At 40.2% G+C, this 26,565-nt stretch overlaps 1 protein-coding gene and 1 pseudogene across 2 annotated transcripts; both read right to left on the bottom strand.

The window, feature by feature from the left end:
* LOC117715546 (olfactory receptor 6C4-like) lies at positions 1-1,435 on the bottom strand (annotated as a pseudogene).
* A 5,866-nt stretch (positions 1,436-7,301) lies between these two features.
* Positions 7,302-14,261, bottom strand: Or13a1 (olfactory receptor family 13 subfamily A member 1). Of its 2 annotated transcripts, none has more exons than XM_076940349.1 (2): positions 14,074-14,261; positions 7,302-10,464 (listed from the first exon to the last, which is right to left on the bottom strand). In XM_076940349.1, the coding sequence occupies exon 2, from the start codon at positions 10,391-10,393 to the stop codon at positions 9,467-9,469; it is 927 nt and encodes a 308-aa protein (XP_076796464.1). In that variant the 5' UTR covers positions 10,394-10,464; positions 14,074-14,261; the 3' UTR covers positions 7,302-9,466. The 2 variants fall into 2 exon arrangements, with proteins under 2 accessions (XP_076796464.1, XP_076796465.1); XM_076940350.1 differs by having other exon boundaries at positions 7,302-10,278.
* Between the last annotated feature and the right edge of the window lie 12,304 nt (positions 14,262-26,565).

The following is a 26,565-nucleotide window of genomic DNA, read 5'->3' as shown; positions in this document are numbered from 1 at the left end:
TTGTTTATGGGTCATTTAACTTTTAGTATGATGATCACATAAAATTTAAATTCTTGGTACTCATTAATTAAATTCTCCATTCCCAACTCTACCTCCATAGTCTCCCTTTGTTCCTCCATCACTACCACAGGATACATGGAATCAGACCAAAAACACACATCAAATAAATGCATGGATAAATTGAGACAATTCCTTGAAACTGAAACATGTATAGATATATATGGGGCTTGGTCTTATATTACAAAAGCAGATATAGAAAGATTGTTATCACAAAATTATTAATGTCTTCAGATAAAATTACTAAATATGTCAGCAATGGTTGTAATAACAAACTAACAGGATTTGACAAGATAGCATGCCTGATGATTTATAGAGAACACTTAAATGAAACTGAAAATGGTGTTAGACTAAATCAAAGGGAAGGTGCATTGCTCCTGTGATATCTGTGTAACTGAACCCTGGACAGTGCATCCCTCAGAGCCTGGTGGACCTGCTTGTTTCTCAGGGTGTAGATGACAGGATTCAGAAGGGGTGTGACTACTGTGTTCACTAGAGCAGCCTCTCGGTTGGTGTCCAGCCTGCTTGTCTACTTTGGCTTCATGTATATAAATACACAGCTACCGTACATTAAAGAGAGGACGATGAGATGAGAGGAACAGGTGGAAAAAGCTCTCTGTCGCTCCCTGGCTGAAGGGAGGCGCACTATGGTGAACACTATATTGCTGTATGCAAAGATGGCTACCACAAGGGAAGTTAAAAGCACAATTAAAGCAAGGTTAAAAAACAGCATCTCAATAGACCTGGTTTCTGAACAGGAGAGACTTGCCAGTGGTCCAAAATCACAGAAAAAGTGAGGAATGATGTTGGGGCCACAGTAAAATGACTGGGAAAGCATTACAATTGGACCAACCATGAAGAGGAAACCCAACACTAAACACACAGTGACAAGAAAGAAGCACATCCTTGGGCTCATGATGGTTGGATAATGTAGAGGTTTGCAGATGGCCAGATACCTGTCCAGAGATAGTACAGCCATAAGGAAAAACACAGTTGCCCCCAGGAAAAGAAAGACAAAGGCTTGTGTGAAGCAGGCCACAAAGGAAATCGTTTGCCTCCCTGACAGAATGATGGCGAGCAGTTGGGGGATAACAGTAGAGATAAAACCACACTCCACAAAGGAGAACGTGCTGAGGAAGAAGTACATGGGGGTCTGTAGTCGGTGGTCCTTGCATGTGATGGTAATTATGAGGATGTTGCCCATGAGGGAAGCCAAGTAGGCCAGCAAGTGGACTAGGAAGAAGAGGATCCTCAGGTGCTCGGCCACAGGCAGCCCCTCAAGGATAAACTCCTGGACGGCTGTCCCATTCCTTGTTTCCTCTGCCATCGGCCATTCCATTCCTTCAGTCTGGCACTGAGGGGCTTTGTAGAACCATGCCTGAAGTGGAGAGCTGTGTGTTCCTAAAACTGTAAATGACATGGGAGGGCAGTCAGACTGGTAAACAGGGCATCCAATGTGTCACTTTGACCATTGTTAAGGAAAAATAACTGATTACTACTATGCCTGACTTTTGTTACTAAGATGCTAGCTGTAGAAGAGCTGCAGGTGCCACACATCTTCATTAGGGATAAAGTCACTCAACAGTGTGGATGATTTTCCCATGTGGTTTTCTGCCTACTGAAATCAAGGTTATACCCTTTTATCTGTTTAGTCATGGTACACATTTCTAGTAAAAGCATAATCATGTCACCCAGGCCCAGATAAATACTGCAAAGGAAAACTTACAACTTAAAAATCAACCTGAATCTCGGGTTGGCTCAGGGGTGGTGCACCTGTCTAACAAGTGTGACACTGTGGTTTTAATTCCCACTGACACCAAATGGAAGTAAACAAAACAAGCCACACAAAGCAAGATTTCAGTCCTAGGCACTAGACTCATGGCTCAGCAGTTGTGGGCATTGGTTATTCATGCAGAGGTCTTGGGGCCAGTTCCCAGAATGTACATGGCAGTTCATCATCTGTAACTCTAGTTCCAGGAGATCCGGCTCTCTCTTCTGACCTCAGAGGTCATCAGGCATGCAGGTTATATGCATATACTCATGCAAGCAAAATACTCAGTACACATAAAATAACAAATCTTCAAAAGATTTTAAGTCAGAAGCCACTCATCCCACAAAATGCATTCCTTTATCATATCTTAGCATTTCTTTCCATGTTTGGCCATATTAGTATTAGCAAAAAAAAAAAAAAAAAAAAAAAAAAAAAAATACATTGGTTCAGTAGTCCTGTCTGCAGTCCTACAAAGGCAATTATATTATAAAACCCACACAATGAACTCTCGCTGGATGGTTAAAAGCTCATGTCTGGCTGCTTTCATCTAGAGCCCCAGACAGACAGTCAAAATTCACACTCCAGCACCAAGTAAAAAGCCAGGGGTGCTGAAGTGCAGCTGTAACTCCAGCATCAGACAGGGCACAGACAGGCAGGTCCCGCAGCCCACTGGATAGGCTAAGCCAGTCTAGCTGAGACAATGAGCTCCACAGTCAGGAAGAGACTGTAGCTCCAAAAACAGTGATGAGTGAGGGTATCCAAAGTCAACCTCTGGCTCCAACACACACATCTGTACTTAAATACTCTTTCCCTGTAAATGGATAAATCCTTGCATGCGAGACTTTGTCATTCTGGTCAACTAGCATCCATCTCCAGGCTCAGACTGAGCTATCTGACTTAGGAGAACCAGAAGCCCCCTCTTATCAGACCTGTAGTGAAACCAGATTGAAGAATAGCAGCACTGCCATTACAGCAGACAAAGAGCAAGATGCTCAGTTCACACTGAGGCCACACCCTTGCCTCAAGCAGCCCTCACCAACCAGAATTCTGCCCCCTGATCTTTTCCCTCTAAGAAAAAAAAGTCTACACATTGGTCCCAACAGCTCAAGTGTAAGTAAATCAACACCTACATTCTAAATGCTCACAATTGGTCCAGAGGTAAATTCAACATCTGCCAGTTATTCTTCTCCAACCCACTAACAGAATAAGAACAGTATTAAACCACACATAAAATAGCTCAGTGGAAATCTTGTGTGATAACTATGGAAAAACAAGTACACACATTTCCCATTGTTCTCTGACAATTGACAAGTGAATTCATCTGGAATTTCAAAAAAGCATTCATGAGTCTCCAGGACCCCACACCCCATCCTGCTACCTTGCATATGCCAGCATCAACAAGAAACCTCACTGCTAGGAGCACAGTACAGTCAGGGCAGAATGCAGGAGAATCTTCACTCAATCCAGCATACATAGATAGTTTCCACATTGGTACTATTTCTTACAAGGCTTTCCACAGCACTGAGTTTCCCACTCTTACCACCACCACCACCAAGGCATGCATGTTCCCAGACTGAGAAGGAGACTTACACCACCAGGAGCAGAAATGAAAGGGACACAAATTTGTTCCAAAAGATGTTTAGTAGTGGACTGTCTCTTGATACTAATCAGGATCTACCAGGTCCAGTGGGCGGCACCAAGGGACACTAAGTATCATCAGTGGGTGGAACCAAGCCCTCCCAGACCTGTCACTCTATTATCCCTCATGATTGGTAACTGAACAGTGTTGTGAATGGAATATCACTTGATTAATGATAATAATAGTAAGCTTTTATAAGGTATTATCATATCTGTTAACACATAATGATTAGTAAGTATAATTGCTCCCCTTTCACTGTATACAAAAATATAATATGAGCTCCCAAGTGTCTTCATGAAAATATTTTAAATTGGAGTAGATACAATCTCCCAAGGTTCATAAATTTTCAAATTGCATAATATTGGGTTTTTTAAGGTCATTTTTGTTTACATTTCAAATGATATCCTCCTTCCCTCTTACCCCTCCACAAACTTCCCATTCCCCTTTTCCTTCTCCTCTCTCCCTCTGTGAGGGTGCTCCTCCACCCACTCACCCATCTCACCTCTCCACTATCACATCCCCCTAAGCTGGGGCTTCAGGCCTCCGCAGGACCAAGGGCCTCCCATCCCACTGATGTCAGATAAATCCATCTTCTGCTACATATGTATGTGGAGTCATGGCCCTCGTCAAGTATACTCTTTGGCTGGTGATTTAGTTTTTGGGAGCTCTGGGTGGCCCACTTAGCTTATTGTTTTTGATATGGTGTTTCAATCCTTTTCAGCTATCTGAGTGCCCCATGTGTTAATGGTTGACACTGAAGAGAATTTGCTGGAGGAGGAAACCAAGCGATGGATTCTTACTTTTCTAGACTTTTCTAGACCTTTCCAGCACATCACAGCACTTCCTCTACATTCCCCACACTCCCTGCTCTCTGTCCTCTCTTATTCTTTTGTCAGAGCCTTTTCTCACTCCCACTTCTGTCTCTAACTTACCAAGTTCTTAATGTTTCTTTACACAAGTAAATGCCTTTTAAATCCATTCCTTGTACATTTTTTTTGTGGCAGGGAGAGAGTTGAGAGACGGGAGCCTTCGCTGTTTGCAACTGAAAGAGGCCCAGGGTGGCATGTTTTGAACATTGTCCCTTCACAGTAACACTTACGGAGCCATAGACATTGTCTTTTCAAAATGTAACATTTTTATTTAATTATTTAAATAAAAATCATATCTACTAGACTTACATATGTTTCTTCAATAGTATAACTACAAAAGAGGAATTCTACCACCCAGAAATCTACTTTACAAATGAAGGATTGAATACAACCGAATATATAACAAGCATGTGTGAGAATGTCATAGAAGTCAATAATTAGTACAATTTACCCTCTCCTTGTCACAAACAAAATGTACAAAGAATACATTTTTAAAGACGTTTATCTGTGTAAAGAAACATTAGGAACTTGGTAAGTTAGAGACAGAAGTACAAGTGAGAAAAAGGTCATGGAAAAGAATAGGAGGAGGGACAGAGACCACTAACTAAAGCCATGCAGTGATAGGAGAGATAGTTTTGTACAGCATTTTTTGCATCATATGTGTTCTCCAACACCATATTTGAATTAATTTGTGTTAATTAATGTAAAGCTAATATAGTTAATATAGTTAATTAATATGAAGTTAATATAGTACATTTGTCTCTAGTGGCAATTTTCAGATGACTTTGAAAGTGTTTTTCAATGAGTGCCTTTCCCATAGCTTTGAGGTTTGATTTTTGTAAGGACAAGACAATGTGAGAATATTTGTAGCTGACTTACACTCAAGTAAATAAAATGTATTCTTTGATGGTTCTTCAATGAACTGTGCAACAAAGTAGTTTCACAGTTTTTACACTTACAGAGTTTCTCACTAGTGTGGCACCTCATTTGTTCTGTAAATTTGTAAAGTAGATGAAAACTTTCTCACATTGTACATTTAAAGGATTTCTTTTCCTGAATTTTAATGAATGGATATAGTAGTTACTTTTATCTTTGGTATGATGAATACTTGACAAAAAAAAACCTTGCAGAATGAGGGTTTTATTTTGGCTCACAATATGGTACAAAGTCCATCAGGGCGTGAAAAGCAGGTAGGCAGAACATGAGGCAGCTAGTCACATGGCATCTGACTTGAAAAGCAGAGGAAGACGAGTGCTTGTGGTCTGTTCACTTTCTCTGGACCCCTTGGATAGGTTCAGAGGCAGAAGGTAGGGAATTCTGACCTGCTAAAGTCTCAAAGCATTCACACCCTCATAATAGACAAAGCAAGACCCAGAGACCAGGTATTTCTTGTTTGTTTGATTTCCAGTCCTGGAAATCAAATCCTGAGCCTCAAAATCATCTACTGGTAAGCTGAGCTCTAGGCCAACAAACTTGAGTCTTAAATTAAACATGCAGCCTGGGTAAGGAAACACTGGAACCCGGGATTGTTCACACACTGCTTTTAGAGAGTTTATGCTGTATATAAAAGTCCTATAAGCTGTGTCCTCCATCCAGATTTGCCATGTGTGGTTAGCTGGCACTAACAAGCCAATCTGGTTTCGACCACAGGAAGTGATTAAACTGAATTGAGAACCTCAAGAGAATAAGAACCTGTGGTTGGGGAATGATGTGTTTAATCAGTGACAGAAGACAGAGAAACAGGTGGAATGGAAATTCTGTCCTTCCTTCTCTATGGCTCCTTCTGTTAGGTTGCAAGGAATAACACTACATGAAAGGATTGTTCCCTCCTGCCATTGGGAAGTTGTCACTGGTTCCTATAAAATGATCCACAAAAGAATAAAGTCTTAGCTAGTAGGGCTGTTGGAGGAAAAAGACATGTATGTCCTTGCAACACAAGGGAAAAAGATAAAGGCATCCCAGCAGACATAAAGAGGCCTAAGCAACAAGATAAAGTGAAGGAGAAAATAAGGTTCAACTGCAAAGAGGAGAAAGCATGGTCTGAATACAAAGGGACCTGTTTAAGTTTGCAGAACAGGGTAAACATGTCCAGACTGACGGACAAGGAGGATGGGCTCTGGGAAGGACTGAGACTAAGAGGAGGCTGAGAACTTGTCTCCCCAGGGAACCCTCCTGTTTGGCATCTCTTGGAAAGAGATAGTGGCATTCAGCACCCTGCAACTTACTGAGATGCCCAAGATTCGCTGTGGCTTCAGAAGCTACTAGGATAAGGTCTCTCATTTACCTACTCTATTGCCCTTCTCCTCTGGATCATATCAGAGAGTTCACTGTAGTCCCATATAACTTAACCCCATTAGCCCAGGCAGTTATCAATATTTAATTGGAACCAGGGAGTGTAATACGCCATTTTCCACAACTACTCTGGTCCTCAATGGATGTTCAGAATGGTGCTTTATTACACAAAACACTTGATATTTTGGCAGTTGTTTCACTCAAGCCCAGGTTGATCTTTGTTTCTATTATGCTTAGAAAGCAACTAGAATTCAAACTGATTTCCTGCTTCTGCCAAGTGAGATCAGGGCTCTTGTCACGTTCTCACTTCCTCTCTGTCCTTGGATGACACCTTGGCTTGGCACTTGAGAAGCAGCACTACCTTTATGCCTGCGCTTGTCATGTTAAATACCTGCTAAATTGGGGCACTTGCTTCCTAAGTGTGTGTGTGTGTGTGTGTGTGTGTGTGTATCACACACAGACATCTCAAATTATATGTATGTGTGTGTCAGATATTTGCTCTGACAAATTCCTGTTAATACTCATTTAAACTCTCAATATTTATCTAAGCATTCCTTTAAAATCTATTGTAAGTATCAAGATTAGAAAAATTATTAGAAACTAAGGTAAAAAATAATAAATACTCTCCATGGCATGCTGAAAATCTATTAGTATCATATTGAGTCATCAGAAGTTGTTGACAAAGTCACATTTATTGAAAATCTTGGAGATCACTGGAAGCATCAAAACGTTATCAAGGTGTCATCATCCCATCATGGAGATTAGACTTAGCCCATAGGACTCTACATATAAAGGCCATAGTCAACCACAAGTCATCTATTTCTCAATTTTCAGGTCCAAAATCAATTTGCTTCTGATGGATAATGAAGAGATGACCGAGGACTCTAAGACAGCTCAGCCCTCCTAAATTAAATATCAGTTTCTATTTTTAGTTTCCATCTGATCTAGCAAAAAAAAAAATGTGGTTTTATTTATTCCCAAATATACAGCTAAATAGTCACATTTTTTCCTGTCACCATGACCAAAAGATTGGACTTTGCCACAAGGATTTCTAACACAAAGAACAGACTCACGATCTCTCTGCATTGATACAGATTTGTCCAGCTTTATTCAGAAACGACAGAAGAATAATGTTGCCTCTTTTTTTTCACTGTTCAAGGTGTATTTGGTGTTTTCACTGGCATGACACTTGAGTGGTTGGTTCCATCATCCATACACAGATCTTACATTTCACATAACATTGCAATGTACACCAAAGACACAAATAATACATAAAATATCCTGTAGAACATTTATGCACAAGATATGCATAATGGGCTTACACACTAGAGCCAGGTTATGACTAACTGGGAAGTCGTTATGCCTTCTTACCATGTTTCTGTTACAGCTAACTCCTATCACTGTCCCCATTCCAGGACAAATGAAGTGGCTCAGACCCTCAGAATTCAAAAGCCAACTCAACAGGTGAGAAAACTTGGCTATTTATGCAGGTCCATAAGCCACATGTTATGTAATAAAGATGGAGTTTTACAGGTAAGGCCAAGGAGCAGACCTAAAATTTTGAGTCTAATGTTAGTGGGAGGAAAAAGGAAAAGCAGAACTGATAGTTCACGTTAACATCAAAAATTTGCCTTGGAGGCTTAAAGAGCTCCAAAGGGAAGAGCTGGAGGAAAATAGAAGTGGGTTTCTTGGAGACCGGAGGTCACCTGAAGCAATTCTCCAAGCAAACAATCCTCAAAATGCTGTGGGGTCCGGTCTCTATAAATTGGCTAAGTTTTAGAAGCTATGCTTAGTGCTTCCCATAACTTCAGTTAACTCAGTCATTCTGGATTTCTGACGGGATTGAAGACCTATAGTCTCATAGCCAATCCTGGCTATTTACTTTGAGAGAAAAGATCTGAGTGGATGGTCTTCAGCTGACATTCATTCTAAAGCCAAGAAAAAAGCCAGGTTCAAAACTAAGTGTTTTAGTTAGGAGAGATGACAGAGGTTCTGGTTAGTCAACAAAATGATGGACTGAGTATTAGGACTATCTTGTACCTCACTGGTACAATTAGGAATAATTATGCTCTAACTGTATTTTGAGAGAAAAGTTTTATCTTAACAGGAAGGGTGATATGTAGGAGGAGCTAAGGGGGAAGGAGTACCAAGAGGATAAGACGGAGTAAGGAGAGAAGATGAAGGAGAGGAGAAGCTAGGTGATAACAGAGAGAGAAAGAGAGAGAAAGAGGGGGGTATTGGGTTACACTTCTGATTGAACATCACCAAACTTATAAAGCCTTTGATTAACATTTTAAAAAAATTTATAAAAGCATAAAGGAAAAGGGGGCATGAGATAGGGGTTTTCTAGGGAGGGGAAATGGGGAAAGGGGATGGCATCTGAAATGTAAATAAAATATAAAAAAATGCTGTGGGGTCCACAATATCACCTAAGTGTGTCAAAGGCTCAGACACTCCACTTCTAAGTGTGATTTCCACATGAATGCTGTACATCCAAAGGAAAGACAGACATTTTCATGCAGCTGTAAGACTGAAGCACCGGGGCACTTCTGTCCTCCTGGAGAGGTTTTGTTTCTCTGACAGTAAAGTACTGTATCATGCTGGGCTCAGGCCCAGAGACCTTACTTCTCAGGCTCAGAGTTGTGTGAGCTCACATGCAACCACACACTTCCATTAGTCAGTGACCGGTCACCAAAACTCTAAGGTCATCTACAAGACCATTGCACTGGGTAGAAAAGGTTAACTTACCTTGAGCACACAAACGAGCCTTTCATATGCCCATGGGATAGCCTATCCACAATGAAACAAGCCCAGGAGAAGAGCTTTGGGAATCACATTTTAATTTCTGAGGAAAGGGAGAAATTTCCTGAGGGCTGCTTTGACTTCCTTGTTTCTCAAAGTATAGATCAGAGGGTTAAGCGTGGGGCTCAACATGGTATACAGTACACCCGCCAATTTGCTCTTCTCTGCGTTATAGCTGGAGACGGGGCTTATGTAGGCGTAGAAGACAGCAGTGTAATACATGCACACCACAGTGAGGTGGGAAGAGCAGGTAGAGAAGGCTTTCTGCTTCCCTTCTGAAGTCCGCATCTTCAGGATGCTGGAAATGATGAAGCCGTAGGACACAACGGTCATCAGGAAGTTCAGGACGCCATAAAAGGCATCAGCCAAGACAATCATGACACTGTTCACATAGGTGGAGCTGCAGGAGAGGAGCAGCAGGGGAGGTACCTCACAGAAGAAATGTGTAATGACATTGGGGCCACAGAAATTCAAGCGCGTCATCAGCCCTGTGTGAATGGCTGTGTTGAAAGCACAGAGCGCCCACACTCCAGCAGCCAACACGCTGCAGGATGCCGTGCTCATCATGGTACTGTAATGCAGAGGATGGCAGATGGCTGCATAACGGTCGTAGGCCATGACGGTGAGGAGGAGCAGCTCTGAGGAAGCAGACCATGTAAGGAAATAGAGCTGGGCCATGCAGCCAGCATAGGAGATGGGGTTCTTCTTTGACACCAGACCCTTCAGGGCCTTGGGCATAATGGAGGAGGTACAGATGATGTCCATAGTAGCCAAATTGAACAAGAAAAAATACATGGGGGTGTGGAGCCCAGGGTTGCAGGTGATGGCCAAGATGATAAGGACATTACCTGTGAGGGCCACACAATAGAGAAAGAGGAAACAGGTAAATAAGAGGAGCTGGTACTGCGGGTGTTCAGAGAAGCCCTGAAGGATGAACTCCGTTACCAGTGTCTGGTTTCTCATTGTCCTTGACTGAGAAGGATATCAGAGACTAGTAGATGATTATGGACTCACATTTTCATAAGCTTTCAGGGCTAAAAAAAAAAAAAGAAGAAGTGAAAGATTTCTTAAGAAAGGCCATTGCCATGTTTCCTTCCCTGACAACATGGTGGGATTGAGTGATAACATACAGCTTTATTGGAATGCACCAAGACAAACACTCCACTGCTACATAAACAAAGACTGCAAGCACTCAGTTCATAAAAAGTAAGTGCAAGTCACCAGTTAAGCTCATTAATTCTCAGTCAACCTCAAAGAAATGCAAACTAAATCAAAGATGCACTTTGTCATCCACGACTTGATCAACCTAGGAAGTTGATCGACTTACTATTCATATGGCCCCAACAAACAAGGAAGATGGGGCTCGAGGAATAATGTCCAAAGTTGCTCTCTGGCCTCCACATACATTTGGACACAGACACATGGCTATCTGCATGCACAAATGCACCAGAACACATGAACAAACACACACACTTACACAAATAAGTTTTCCATTTGAACAATACTTTCCTTTCTGGAAATTTTTCGTGGGCAGATAACATTTAAAAAATATTTTCTTAGAGCAAAATAATTTAGGATTGGGAATCACAGAGCTGCCTGTACTCTTTAAGATGAACTTATTATAGTATATCGCTGTGGTGCTGGATACTTTAAAAATGACACGCTGACAGCCTCTTACTTATTCTTTTTAAGTACAATGAAGATGTAAAAATAATATGCACAGTCATTAATATTTAAAGCACAAAAAATTAATAAAGAGGCATTGGTGTAGGTATCTGGAGATAAAATGATCTATGCATGATAGATCAAGATGGTTTTCATTTCATTGCTTTCACTAATGTGTTTTCTGATTTTTCTCTGGAGTAGTTTTTCTGGAATGCAGGTGTATCAGGTTAGCTCCTTCTAATAATTCAGTGACTTCTCAATGCTGACAGCACAAATAACTCCCATACAGTACTTCTGGAAGCTTCCTCTTCTGTAGACTCTTCTGACCTGTCTTAATTCTCAAAGCCACAGTCACAGCTACCACCACTGCCATGGCCACAGCCACGGCCACAAAGGCAGCCACAGCCAGCTCTCTGCAAATGCACTAGGTCACATCAGGTTTTGTGGGGTAGTTTCTACAACTTCCTCAGCCATGAGGTCTTTCTCCTCAAAAGCCAAATGGGTCACCTGCTCCTCTTCCCAAACATCACCTCCCTGGTGAGAAATGGCCACTCTCCCATTTATGAACCCTCAGGATTGAATACTGACTTTTGTCCTAGAACCCATTGCAGATGCGGTTGACATGATTACAAAGCTGACTCTCTAACAGTGGTCCAAGTGCCCATGTGTGATTTTGGCCTAAGTGCTATACCTTACACTCAACAACGTTTGTTATTTCAATGCTAAAGAACATCTAGTTCACATACCAGTGACAGCAACTACAGTTTGATTCTCCAGGCTCTGCACACGGTGGCTGGAGAGGACACCAGAGTGTGTGCCTCACACTTACACCTTCTGTCTTCTCAACCCTTTACACATTAAAAGGATAAGAATAATGGTTCATTTTAAACTAAGAATTCTTTTTTTTTTTTTTTTGCCAAACTTCTAGAGATGCATTTGCTACCAAAATATTAAAGGCTTACACAAAATGCCTAAGCATCAGCTGCAGTTTAGGTCATATTGCTCTTCTAGAAGATGACAAGTGTCCTTTGATCAGAAGAGCATGGTATTGCAATGACATACATCAACAGGCTGACTTAGGACAAAGCCTGTGCTGACCGGCATCTTCCTGGGATCTGAGGATCAGGATGCCCCAATCGTTTGCATGAATGAGATAAGCACAATATGACTGTTTCATCGATTTCGTTTTTGTTTGATAACAAAAGACTAAACAGCATTCCTTTTCTTAATTTATTTGGATCAAGAGAAATGTGTGACAATACGAGCTCCTCACCACCACCCAGAGGGTGAACTGTTCATCAGCAAGGGAGACAGAAAAGTTGAGGCTGAGAAACTGAGTCAGGGTAAAAGGGGAACATTGCTGGTTTTGATGGTTTACTACAAGGTCTGCACTCTCCCCTGAAATTTTACACATTGACTTGTCCAGGCTTCGTGTTCCCTCCACAGCATAACCTATAGACTGACCAGAGTGTGTTGTCATAGCTACACCCAGAGGAGACCGGCACCTCCATTCCCTACACTCACAGAGCAGTAGAGGGCTTCTTCACACTTTACTGAGCACCAAGAAAAGCACCAGTGAGCACCACACAGTGACGTTGGAGCCTGACTCTTTTTCTTCAGGTTCAGGGTAAGAGTAGGAAAAGGTAAACAAACCTCTGATGAATGAAGGATCTTTACAGGGACAGAGTAGTCAACTAATCCCTTTAGACTAAAGGATTCCCCTGCCGAAAACTGCCCGCTTCAAGTGATATTTTTTAAGGCAAGGTGGACAGTGTCCTGGTCCAGCTAGCCAAAAGGGAAGGAATCAGGTGTCATGAGAATGACCATGAGGTCTACCTCGCCTGTCTCTTCTCCTGAAAGCCACAACACTCTAGAATCCTGTCAGGATTCTAGAGTGTTGGCTTCAGTTCAAGCCTCAGCATTCTCACGAAGGGTGTGAATGGAAAAAGTAAGATTTCTGATATCAGCTGTGCGATTTAAACTCCTGCTGCTCTCAGACACCACATCGATCACACAGGGGTATCTCACTCACATGCCAAATCCTCTAGTGGTCAAGCCACCTAGAAAATAAACACACATTGTGGATTTTATCACTTCAAAACACAACTGCACTCAAAATCCCTGAGGTTAAAATTCACATTTTTTTTCCTGAAGGTAGGATGAATTTTACATGGTATACAACTTATTTTTAGTGAAATTTTATTTTAGTTCCAGTTTCTGGTTCATAATTTCACAAATAAAATATTGCTGTCTTATGGTAATTAAGAATGAAGAATTTACTAATCCCCATTTTAAAATCTCCGTAAGGGCTCAGGGTTTCAGAAACACTATGTAATGCATTTAATATCCTTTATTATATATAAAGATGCATAGTCCTACCTTAAACGTATTTCAAAGACAGAAAACTCAAAATCACAACATGCTAAATTTTCAAGTATTCAGCTTTAAATTAAAATGGCTTTGTCTGGTCTGTCTATTAAAGTCGCTCTAAGCAACTTGCCCTAATCACAGAGCTGTAGTGGAAAAAGCTAGCATTCAGTCCCAAGCTTTTGGATTCCAGTCCAGAATTCTTTGTTCTGTAATACCAACCTACATAGAACCTAGCAAATGTTAAGACAGCGTCAAGAAAAAAAAAAAAATTCATCTGTCAACAACTGGCATGGGCATTTTTCTGGCTGTGCTGTGGCATACAAACCTTAAACTTAGCCATATTAGCATCACATTTGCATCTCATTTACTTCATTGCCACATTTGTGGATCCAACAGTAAGGCAGTGATTTTCAGGTAAGGTGGACAGTGTAGGGAGAAATATTTCCATGTCCACTGGTGCTATGTAACTAAATACATTTAACTAAGGAAACACAGGCTGTTTCTAGGCCACCCACTAATATCAAGCAGGTAGGGTTACAAGTCAAACTTTCCCCACTGTTTTATGTCACCCCCATGGAACAAAGAGTCCTTGGAATACTCATCATTACCTTGATCAACTTCCCCCTTGAGCAGTAAATGCAATTCATGGATGACTGTCTCTCTGTCAACCACAGTTGGGGACATGGTGAAATGAGCTCCTGAGCAGGCAGATTTTTGTCCTCCTCTTTTAAGTTCGTATTGCCAAGACGTTTAGTCTTTAGTAAACTTTGTCCCTGTCCTTGGGAAACACTTGGGAGGGGTGTTCACCTCCTTTCCTTTAAATGGACCCAGAAGGAGCAATTAAATGAAATTCCTCTTCGCTGGGGATTTGGCTGTCATGGGTGGACACATACATGCCATCTGGGCTTCAAGCCAAATGTGTGGAACAGAATATAAGCCCCAGTGGAAGATGTCAGGACATCTCCACTGTCCCAGCTCAGAGGATTGGGGTCAGGGAAGACCCAGGCTCAGTTACTCAGAGTAATACATTCACACCTAGAAATGTGGCATTTTGTTTTCTCTATCTGAATACATTTGCTCAATATAATGAGCACTTTCCTGAAAATTGAATAATCCCATTCTTCTTGATGACTGAATAAAACTTCATTGTCTATATATTCCACATTTTCTTTATCCATTTATCTGTTGATGGAAACCTAAGCTTACTCAATAACAGCTATTACAACTAGTGCAGCCATAAACATAATTGTATAAATATTTGTGTGGTATATTGACTTACAGTTCTTCAACAATATACTCAGGCCTGTTGTGGATGGTTCTAATGACAGAGATTTTTAAAGGAACTTCCACACTGATTTCCAACGTCTTTGGACCAGTAAGTATTCCCACCAACAACACATGAGGGTTTTCCTTTCCCTGTGACTTCTCTGCATTTACTGCATTTATTTATGCTTTTAATAGTGGCCATTCTGACGACAGTGAGATTGCATATCAACGTAATTTAAATTTGCATTTCTCTGATGGCCAAGAAAGTGTAGTATTTTTTTTTCATGTTTATTGGTCCTTTGTATGTTATTTTTTCAGAACTTATTGTTCATTAGCCATCTATTTATTGGATTGTTTGGTTTTGTAGTATTTAATAATTTGAGTCTTCTATATTTCCCAGGTATTAATTTGCTGTAGAGATATAGTTAAGAACATATTTTCCTCTATTGCATAGGCTATCCCTTCTCATTGTATCCTTTACCCCACAGTTGTTGTTCGTTTTTAATTTTGTGGAAGTCCTGCTTGTCAATTCTTGGCTTTATTTCCTGAGCTATATTGGTGTCCTTTTCCAAAGCCCTTGTCTACTGCTGTATCTTCAGTTTTGCACTAATAGATTTAGAATTTTAGGTACACCAAGATGTTTATTTGCTACAAACTCCTGTGTATTACTGCTCAAGGACCAGGCCTTCTCACCTTTCCCAGCAACCAGTGGCACCTCCCAATGAGCCCCACAGGGGACAGCCTCAAACTGGCACCTTTAGTTAAGATAGTAATGTCAAAATGTTTCTCATCTCAAGTAATGTGCAGTTGTTTATACCAAGATCTTTGATAAAGGGGTGGAAGGAAAACATCAAAGGCTGTGGTCACAGTCACTGGGTAGTGGCAAAGCTGGGGATATGGCACACATAGGTCACACGGGTTCTACTGTCCCTTCCCTCTATACCCCTTCCCCCTGGGTCCCTTCCCTCTACACCCCTTCCCCTACCCCGTGCTCCCCTTTTCTACCTTGCTTACCTCTATAAGAACTCCAGATTAAATATGTAGATATAAAAATCTGAAGCGTTAGGAGAATTGATACATCTTGAATTATTTTTGACCAGGGTGAGAGATAGGGATCTAGGTTCATAATTTTGTATGTAGATATCCCGTTTTCCCAGCACGATTTGTTGAAAAGTTTTTTTTTCTCCAACATCTTTTGACACTTTGTCAAGAGTCCATTGGCTTCCTGGGCAAGGTAGTCTGTACCTGTAATCAAAGCACTTGGGAGTTAGAGACGGGAGGGTCAAGTGGTCAAGGTCATCCCCAGCTACATTGTGAATTCAAGACCAGCCTGTGCTACAAGAGACCCTGTGTCAATAAACTATATCCTATGGGTGTAGCTGTGTGGTTTCATTTCTGGTTCCTCTAAAATATTCCACTGATGTATATTTTTGGTTTTGTTCAAGTATTGTGTCTTGTTACCATGGCTGTGTAATGTAACTTGAGGTCAGTATGGTTCTCTTTTTTTAGCATTATTTTGGCAATTCAGACTTTCATACTTCCATATGAATTGTAGAATTATTGTCCTGATTTCTCTGAAGAATGAATGACATTGGGATTTTGATGGGGATTTCACTAAATGTATTAATCACTAGTGGTAATTCAACCATTTTGTGATATTAATTTTTAGATTCATGACATGAAATGTCTCCTAGTATCTTCTGTTTTCTACAGATTTTTACTTTGTGACATTCTCTTTTCTTAACTCACCAAGTTTAATTTGTGCTACCTAAATACTCATGGATGTGGGCTTTCCACCTACCTGGGGCTATATCCTTGAAAAACAAAAACAACAAACAAACAAAACAACCTGACTCTACTTCTCCCAGAAGTTATTCTTTGTTAGTGGTTCCTCAGCTGAGAAGACTGTTTCCATACTAGGTTTTTCTCTTGCACAAGTCTGTGCATGCTGACACACTTTTATAAGTGTATATGTGCAACTGCCCTGCTGTGTTTGGAAGACACTATTTTCTTATAGTCATCCACCACCAATGGCTCTTACAATCTTTCTGCTAACACTTCAGCAATGATACTGAAGCCTAGGGAAGACGGGTGAAATGTAGATGTTCCATCTCATATTGAACATTCCACAATCTTTTGCTTTCTCTGCACCTTGGCCAGTTGTGTTAATCACTGCCCACTGAATAAAGAAGCTTCTCTGATGAGAACTGATGGGTAACCTAATTTATGGATATAATGATAAGCTATTAGGAATCATTTGAATTCCATGAAACAGAATAGTAGTAGGTTCTTCTCAACAGACCATGAACAATCTATCCATGGGTTCTTGGTCAAGATAACTGTGCCAGATATGAGTTCCATCTCCTGAAGTGAGCCTTAAGTCTTATCAGATAGTGTTTGGTTGCAGCCATGACATCTGTGTTGCTATTCCACCAGCAGGTGTGTCTTGCCAGGCCACTCATCATTGTTGCTTCTGGAATTCGTAGCTGGGTAAGGCTGATGACTACTTTTCTCCTCCAGCACAATAAAAGCCAAGTAGGGGTGAAGACTGCAGGTAATGTTAGCTTTATTTCCCTGTATTCTGTTGAGTCTTCAATACCTTTACCTTGTTAAGGCATTCCTTTTGTGATTATTGGGCACAGTGGCTATTTGATCTTCCTTATCATCCTTACAGTCTGATGTTGAGCATTGCAGTATACTACATACACTAAGCTAAACCTGAAGATCCATCCTGAACATCTGAGAAGTAAGAAAGGGATGTGAGGAGCAGAGGAAGTACTAGGTAAAGGAAGTCCTTAGAAAATGTATGCTGTTGCCATGGGCAGGGCCATGTCAAGGGCCGATACCTTAGCTACATGGGAAATGCCAAAGTCTTCCTTCCTGACCTGTGTGGATGCTGGCTGTGTCTACAGAAAATGTCCACTCTAGTTTTCTTATCTTAGATGTTTACCACCTGAAAAGTGTTACCTTACTGATAGCTAAACCTGCCCCCACTGTTCTACTCTGCACCATAAGCCACACATCCTTTTCAGCTTTATGCAATAACCCTGCCTCTATGCTTAACTGTCTGTGATAAACATACTGAGTTCCCAGAGTGCTGCAGCTTCTCCATCAGATAGCTCAGGACACAGATCCTATCTTTTCTGTGTTCCTGTGTTTATCTTTTCTTTGTTTCCTCACTGAATAAGTCAAGTCCCTTGAGCAACACAGGATGTGGCAATCACACAATAAGTGGACTTAACTGAGAAATATTCCATTGTGTAAATGTAACATATTTCTCTATCCATTCTTCTGTTTAGTGACATCTGGGCTGTTTTCAGTTGCTGGCTATTATGAATAGAGCTGCAGTGAACATGGTTGAGCAAGTGTCCTTGTGGTAGGATGAGGTGTCCTTTGCATATATGCCCAAGAGTGGACTAGTTAGATCTTGAGGTAGATTAGTTCCCAACTGTCTTAGTTAGGGTTTTACTGCTGTGAACAGATACCGTGACCAAGGCAAGTCTTATAAAGGACATTTAATTGAGGCTAGCCTACAGGTTCAGAGGTTCAGTCCATTATCATCAAGGCAGGAACATGACAGCATCCAGGCAGGCATAGTACAAGAGAAACTGAGAGTTCTACATCTTCATCTGAAGGCTGCTAGCAGAATACTGACTTCCAGGCAGATAAGATAAGATACTGTGTTCCCACAGCCACAGTAACATACCTACTCCAACAAAGCCACACCTACTCCAACAGGGCCACGCCTTCTAATAGTGCCACTCTCTGAACCAAGCATATACAAACCATCATACCAACTTTCTAAGGAATCTCCATATTGATTTCCATAATGACTGTACAAGTTTGTAGTCCTATCAGGAATAAATGAATATTCGTTCCCCTTATTCCAGATCTTATGCCCTTTGTCTTACAGAAGCTTTTCAGTTTCACGAGGTCCCACTTATTGTTAATTTTAGTGCTGTCTTATGGGTGTTCTGTTCAGAAAGTCATCTCCTGTAGCAGTGAGTTCAAGGTCATTCCCCACTTTCTCTTCTATCAAGTTCAGCATACCTGGTTTTATGTTGAGGTCTTTGAACCATTTGGAATTGAGTTTTGTGCAGGGTGATAACTATGGAACTATTTGCAGTCTTTTACATGCAGACATCCAGTTTGAAAATGCTTTTTTTTCCCAGTGTGCATTTCTGGCTTCCTTATTAAAAGAAAATCAAGTGTCCATATGTGTGTGGATTTATGTCTGTTTCTTCCATTAGATTCCATTGATCAACACGTCTGTTTTTATGGCAATGTAATGTTGTTTCTATTATTATAGCTCTGTAGGACATACTGGAAGTGGGAACAGTAAGATCTCCAACACTTCTTTTATTGTTTAGGATTTTTTATCCTGCTTGTTTTGTTTGTTTGTTTGTTTGTTTTATGAAACTGAGAATTACCCTTTAAAGGTCTGTGAAAAATTCTGCTGGAATTTTGATTGCATTGAATCTGTAGATTGATTTTGGTAGTGAAAGGGTTAAAAATTTTTAAACCTTCCATAGATGGAGTCAAGAGTGCAGATCAGCTTGTTCTGCATTCTGGGTCCTAGGAAACTAGCTATCTACAAGACAAAATAGATGATAGATTGAATAGAGTTCAGAGCTGGGAGTTCAAGATAGCGTGACCAAGTGCTATGGGTACCAGGAACTAAAAACTGACCATAAGATAGATTGAATAGGGTTTGAGCTGAGAGTTCAAGTTAGCGTTCTTGTGCACCCTGGATACCAGGAGAGTTTGAGTTGGGAGTTCTCAGTGTGCCCATGCATCCTGGATACCAGGAACAAAACGAACCACAAGACAAATTAAATAGTGTTTGATATTTCCCCCTCGTTTCCCTGGGTTGCGGTTCTTACTATAAAAACTCTATCTTTTCCCTAAGTGGGGATCGTACTTCATTGCTTGCCTCTTCGTAGGACAGTCTGGAAGTGCGACCTCAACACGTTGATTGAAATATACCTTTTGCTGTTACATCAAGTTCGGTGTCTTTGCAGTTATTGGGGTGGCCGTGAATTCCCAAGAGCAGGGAGGGAGTTCCTCCCTACCTGTCGGGCCTTACAGTAGGATGGCCAATTTTACTATCTTAATCCTACTGATACATGAGTATGAAAGATCTTTCAGTCTTCTGATCTCTTCTGCAGTTTCTTTCATCAGTGTCTTAAGGTTTTTACTGTATGAGACTTTCACTTACTTGGTTAGTTACCCCAGGATATTTTGTGTTACTTGCAGCTATTATGAAAGCTGTGGTTTCCCTGCTTTCTTTCTCAGTCCATTTGCCATTTGTACATAGAAAGCATACTGACTTTTATCAGTTTGCTTTGTTTCAGCTATTTTGCTGAAAGCGTTTATCAGCTGTAGGAGTTTCCTAATACAATTTTTAGTGAAATTTGCATATCCTATCACATCATCTGCAAATAAAGGGGCCTTGACTTCTTCCTTTCCAACTTGTATCTCCTTGATCTCCTTCAGTTATCTTATGCTCTAGCTAAGACTTCAAGTGCTATATTGAATAAGTATGGAGAGTAAACATCTTTGTCTTGTACCTATGTCAGGAGCCACCATAGGACAAGCTAATAACCAGCAGGCGATCTTCCTGAGATGACCTGCCTTAGATTAAAATCTACAACAGAACTCCAGTAGGTAAGCCCAGAAGAAAATCATCTTAGGAAAGTTTCCTTTTATTAATATGCTTTTCTTGTTATTATTGAACATGTATGTCAATCACCAGGTATTAGCCCACCCTTTTGAACAGATCTACAAGATGTACTGTCTTGTAGTGATGCTATATAGACAAATAGTTGACTTCTTAATTTTTAATGATGATCCTATAAGAATTCCTAAGATTATATCAGTATTTATCAAGCTCTTTTAGAGTGGGACTGCTATTAAGTTCTTTCTGACAGTCAAAACTGCAGTGAGAACTCTGCCAGTCTTTAGTGTCCTGAGTTAATTGCCTCTTAGATAGTAAGCAGACATTCTACTCTCAGAGCACATTCCAAGAGGTTGTAAAACCATTAACCAAAGGTCATAAAAAGGGATCTAATGATTTATTATAGGTGCTAGGACAGAAGATAAAATATTGACTGAGTTTATCTATACAAACTTCACTAATAACATAGTTATGTTTTTTAACCCTCGATGAACCTGTAGAGCTATGAGAGATGATGAATGTTTAGCTAGATAATTACTCCTAATGGATATATATGCATGTAAACATTCTCTATTGTAAATTTCTTATTCAATTTATGATTTGATTTTACATATGAACTTGTGATGAACTTTTTACCATGTAATCATGTATTCTGAAACATGCATAAGTGCTGAGGAAAAAAAGAGTGCAAAGAGTTTTCCCTCATCCTCCTTTTTCATTCATTCTGTTTCCCCCTTTTTCTTAGAAAGCTTTCATAGGAAACTTTTTATAAGTTAGTAATAAATGCTACAATCACTTTTAAAAGTGTCCCTTTTTCTTCCTGCCCTTCAACTAGCAGGCTGAAAGTTAGATCCTGAAGTTTCTGCTGAGATAGAACCAAGGCTGTTTTCATTAATCTCTTGCTGTTTTAGAATGAGGTGCTAAATGCCAGAGACTCCAGAGGAACACAGAAGGCAGGTCAGCTACAATAGCTAAGTAGATTAGACTTAGATAAGTAAACTTTTAATTATTATCCAACAACCCAAAATATCTTGTAAGACAAAACTCTTACTCCCATACCTCTTAAGACAAAAGTTTTACACTCCACCAATACTCTTTCCCATCCGCTGCCTCAAGAAGAACTGACAAGAAAGAAGACCTCACTGGGGCACCTGGCATTTCTAGTTTTAGTATAAGTTCTTTGAATTTCTTCCCAGCTAAGTTGATTTTGGCTATGGACTTGCTGTAAACTGCCTTGATTATGCTTAGGTATGTCCCTTGTATCCCTAATCTCTAGGACTTTTTATCATGAATGGATGTTGGATTTTGTTAAAGATTTTTTCTGCAACTAATGAGATAATCATCTCATGGTTCTGCTTTTCTGTTTGTTTATATGGTAGATAACATTTATTAATTTTCATATATCAAACCATCCCTGCATCTCTGGAATGAAGCCTACTTGATCATGGTGGCTAATATGTTTTATGCATTCTTGGATTTGGTTTGTGAGTATATTATTGAGTATTTTTGCATCTATGTTTATAAGGGAAATTGGTTTCTAATGCTCTTTATTTGTTGTGTCTTTATGTGATTTTGCATTAGGGTATTCATTATCCATTCATTTGTAGTGGTTACCTAAGCTGGTTCCATTTCTCATCTATTGTCAAAAAAGCAGCAGTGAACATGTGCAAAAATCTCGTATGACCAAGAGTGGTATGGCTGGTTTTGTGGTAGTTCTATTTCTAGGTGTTTTTAAGGAGTCTTCATACTGAATTCTAAAGTGGCTATACTGTTTATGCTCCCACTGACACTATATAAGGGTTGACTTTTCCCAACATCCCAGTATTTGTTGTCATTTGTATACTTGATATTGGCTTTTTTTGACTGAAGCGAGGTGAAATTTTAGTGTAGTTTTTTTTTACAATCAAAGTCTAATCATCCATTTGTTTGTTATTCTTAAAGACTTATATTTGACCTGGCCCAGACTTAGAAGTAGAAGCTCTCAGCCAGAAGAGCCTATGTCCCATGGAGATCTGTTCCTGACATTTTTCTTTGGTTTCCTTCATTCTCTTGACCCAAAGTTTAGTGCATTGCTCAGCCTCCTCCTTGTTTTTCTCAGTATGTTGTTTCTTCAGAGCAATGTCAGTGTTTGTTTTGCAAGACACAAGGAATAACAAGACACTGGATCTTAGGTGCTTTAGTCCTGGGCTCCTTACCTTCTTTGTTTATGGGCTTCTAGCAACATATTGGCAGACATCATCTTTAGAGAGTTGAAAAGCTTTCTAATTATGCTAGCTGTTTTGGGTCCTCAACACTGAGGAACAGGGGTATCTGTCAGTCCAAGAATATTCTCCTCTCCTTTATAAAAAATAATAACCAAGTTGAGAATACTCAGAGTGGCATCCACTGGGCATCTGCCTGGGTTTTGGTTCCTCTCTTCAGCTGTCTTTCATCTATAACAAGAGTGTGTCTTATTCAACAGCCGGCACACTCTGCCAAGAGACTTTTTCTCCAATGTATATTTTTGGCATCCTTGAAAAAAAATAGGTAGCTGTAGATGTATGGTGCAATAGGGACACAACTGTTATAGGATAAACCAGTTGATTTCTCATAGGACTTGAGGTTTGACCTTTAGAAGTGATTTTATAACTGGTACCATGGACCATCTGATAGGCCCATGGCTGTGGAAGTCATAGACACTAGAGTGAACCTACTACTGATATTTTGCTAAATAAATATGTTGTCAAACTGTTCATTGAATGTTTATGTATATGTATAGACAAGTGATGCCCTTGACTTTGATCAAAGAAGCTTCTCTTTGCCATGAAGAATGGTTAATGCAGAGACTCATGGATGGGCAAAGTGCTAAGAAGAAGTGGCTGTTGAGTCTTTATGATTAACACAGTAGCCATAGTATTTCCTTGTAGTGAGCCGCTGTTTCAGTGGCTGCACACGTGCATTTTCCAAGATGGCGCTGGCCGCATGGTTCCCCAGCAGTAAACAATCATTCTGCGCAGCTGCCAGGCAGAAAGAGCGCCAAGCCACTGGCCTATCCCGAGGCATAATATTGGGTGGTGAGCGAACAGCCATTCAGAAGTGAATACGTCACTCTAGGGTGTATTTAAGGGAGCCTCTTCCGGTTTCTTGGGTCTTTCCGCTTTATCGTGTGGAGCAGTAAAAAGTTCCTCGTGGCAGTAAACCCGACTATCGCCTCCTGTCTTTATTCGCGGGCGAAAAGGGATTTTGGGGGCGTTCGTTACATTTCCTCAGTCTGCAAGGGCCATCAAGGAAGAGGCAGCCAAAAGATCAAAACAACAAGGTCAATGCATATCTGCTTAAAACATTCATGGCACTCTTGAATTCTTAACAGCTTTGGTTGCCTGTGTAGAATCTAACAATACTGAACTAGTAAACACTCAGTTGTGAATTGGGGAGAGGGTCATGGGATCCACCATACCTGGGAAGTGAATGACAATTAGGGCTGCTAGAAGAGAGAAAATCATTGTCTTTGGTGATATAGCCACTACCGAGTTATTCATGCTCCAGTAGACAGCCTCACACCAGTTCCCATCTGCGCGGTTAATTAGTCCTATGAAGCCACACTTATGCTCAAACCTAAACCACACAAATACCCAACAAAGAAAAAGAACTTCAGACCAATTTCACTTATGAATATAGATGCAAAAATATTCAATAAAATTCTGGCAACCAAATCGAAGAACACATCAAAATGATCATCCATCATGATCAAGTAGGCTTCATCCCAGAGATGCAGAGATGGTTCAATATATGAAAATCCATCAACATAATCCACTATCTAAACAAACTCAAATGAAAAAAAACCACATGATCATCTCACTAGATACTGGGAAAACATTTGACAAAACTCAACACCCCTTCATGATAAAAGTCTTAGAAAGATCAGAAATTCAAATTCATACCTAAACATAGTAAAAGCAATATTCAGAAAACTGGTAGCCAACATCAAAGTAAATGGAGAGAAAGTTGAAGCAATCCCACTAAAATAATGGACTAGACAAGGCTACCCACTCTCTCCCTACCTATTCAATATAGTACTGGAAGTCCTAGCCAGAGCAATTAGGCAGCAAAAGGAGATCAAAGGGATACATATTGGAAAGAAAGAAGTCAAGATATCACTATTTGCAGATGATAGGATAGTATACTTAAGTGACCCCAAAAATTCCACCAGAGAACTCCTAAACCTGATTTAAAAAAAAAAAACTTCAGCAAAGTGGCTGGCTGGATATAAAATTAACTCAAACAAATCAGTAGCCTTCCTCTACTTGAAGGATAAACAGGCTGAGAAAGAAATTAGGGAAATGACACTCTTCACAATAGTCACAAATAATATAAAATACCTTCAAGTGACACTAACCAGCAAGTAAAAGATCTGTATGACAAGAACTTCAAGTCTCTGAAAAAAAAATAAAGATCTCAGAAGATGAAAAGAACTCCCATGCTCATGGATTGGCAGGATTTATATAGTAAAAATGACCATCTTGCCAAAAGCAATCTACAGATTTAATGCAATCCCCATCAAAATTTCAACTCAATTCTTCATAGAGACAGAAAGAACAATTTGCAAATTCATTTGGAATAACAAAAAACCCAGGATAGAGAGAAGTATTCTCAACAATAAAAGAACTTCTGGGGGAGTCACCATCCCTGACCTCAAGCTGTATTACAGAGCAATAGTGATAAAAAAAAAAAAAAACTGCATGGTATTGGTACAGAGACAGGCAGGAAGATCAATAGAATAGAATTGAAGACCCAGAAATGAACCCACACACCTATGGTCATTTGATCTTTGACAAAAGAGCTAAAACTATTCAGTGAAAAAAAGACAACATTTTCAACAAATGGTGCTGGTTCAACTGGAGGTCAGCATGTAGAAGAATGCAAACAGATCCACTCTTATCTCCTTGTACAAAGCTCAAGTCCAAGTGGATCAAGGACCTCCACATAAAGCCAGATACGCTGAAGAACACGTGGGCACAGGGTAAAATTTCCTGAATAGAACACCAATGGTTTATGCTCTAAGATCAACAATAGATAAATGGACTTCATAAAATTGCAAAGCTTCTGTAAAGCAAATGACACTGTCAATAGGACAAAATGGCAACCAACTGATTGGGAAAAGATCTTTACCAATCCTACATCTGATAGAGGGCTAATATCCAATATATACAAAGAACTTGAGAAGTTAGACTCCAGAGATTCAAATAACATTATTAATAATGGGGTACAGAGATAAACAAAGAATTCTCAACTGAGGAATATTGAATTGCCAAGAAGTGCCTAAAGAAGTGCTCAACATCCTTAGTCATCAGGGAAATGCAAATCAAAACAATCCTGAGATTCTACCTCACACCAGTCAGAATGGCTAAGACCAAACACTCAGGTGACAACAGATGATGGTCAGGATGTGGAGAAAGAGGAACACTCCTCCATTGCTGGTGGGATTGCAAGCTGGTACAACCACTCTGGAAATCAGTCTGGTGGTTTCTCAGAAAATTGGATATAGTACTACCTGAGGACACCGCTATACCACTCTTGAGCATATATCCAAAAAATGTTCCAACATATAACAAGGTCACATGCTCCACTATGTTCATAGCAGCATTATATATAATAACCAGAAGCTGGAAAGAACCCAGATGTCCTTTAATAGAGGAATGGATACAGAAAATGTGGTACATTTACACAGTGGAGTACTACTCAGCTACAAAAAACAATGACTTCATGAAATTCTTAGGCAAATGGATGGATCTAGAAAACATCATCCTGATCCATCCTGGTAACCCAATCACAAAAGAACACACATGGTATGCACTCATTGATAAGTGGATATTAGCCCAAAACCTTGGAATACCCAAAATATAATTCACAGACCACATGAAGCTCAAGAAGAAGGAAGACCAAAGTATGGATGCTTCAGTCCTTCTTAGAAGGTGAAACAAAACACTCATGGGAGGAAATACAGAGACAAAGTGTAGAGCAGAGACTGAAGGAAAGGCCATCCAAAGACTGTTCCACCTGGGGATACATCCCACACACAGTAACCAAACTCAGACACTATTGTGAATGCCAAGATGTGCATGCTGACAAGAGCCTGATATAGCTGTCTCCTAAAAGCCTCTGCCAGAACCTGACAAAT

This window comes from Arvicanthis niloticus, chromosome 9 (genome assembly GCF_011762505.2).
Source record: "Arvicanthis niloticus isolate mArvNil1 chromosome 9, mArvNil1.pat.X, whole genome shotgun sequence".
NCBI classification, from domain to species: Eukaryota; Metazoa; Chordata; class Mammalia; order Rodentia; family Muridae; genus Arvicanthis; species Arvicanthis niloticus.
The sequence above is the reverse complement of the archived record's forward strand: the minus strand, read 5'-3'. Positions and strand labels throughout refer to the sequence as shown.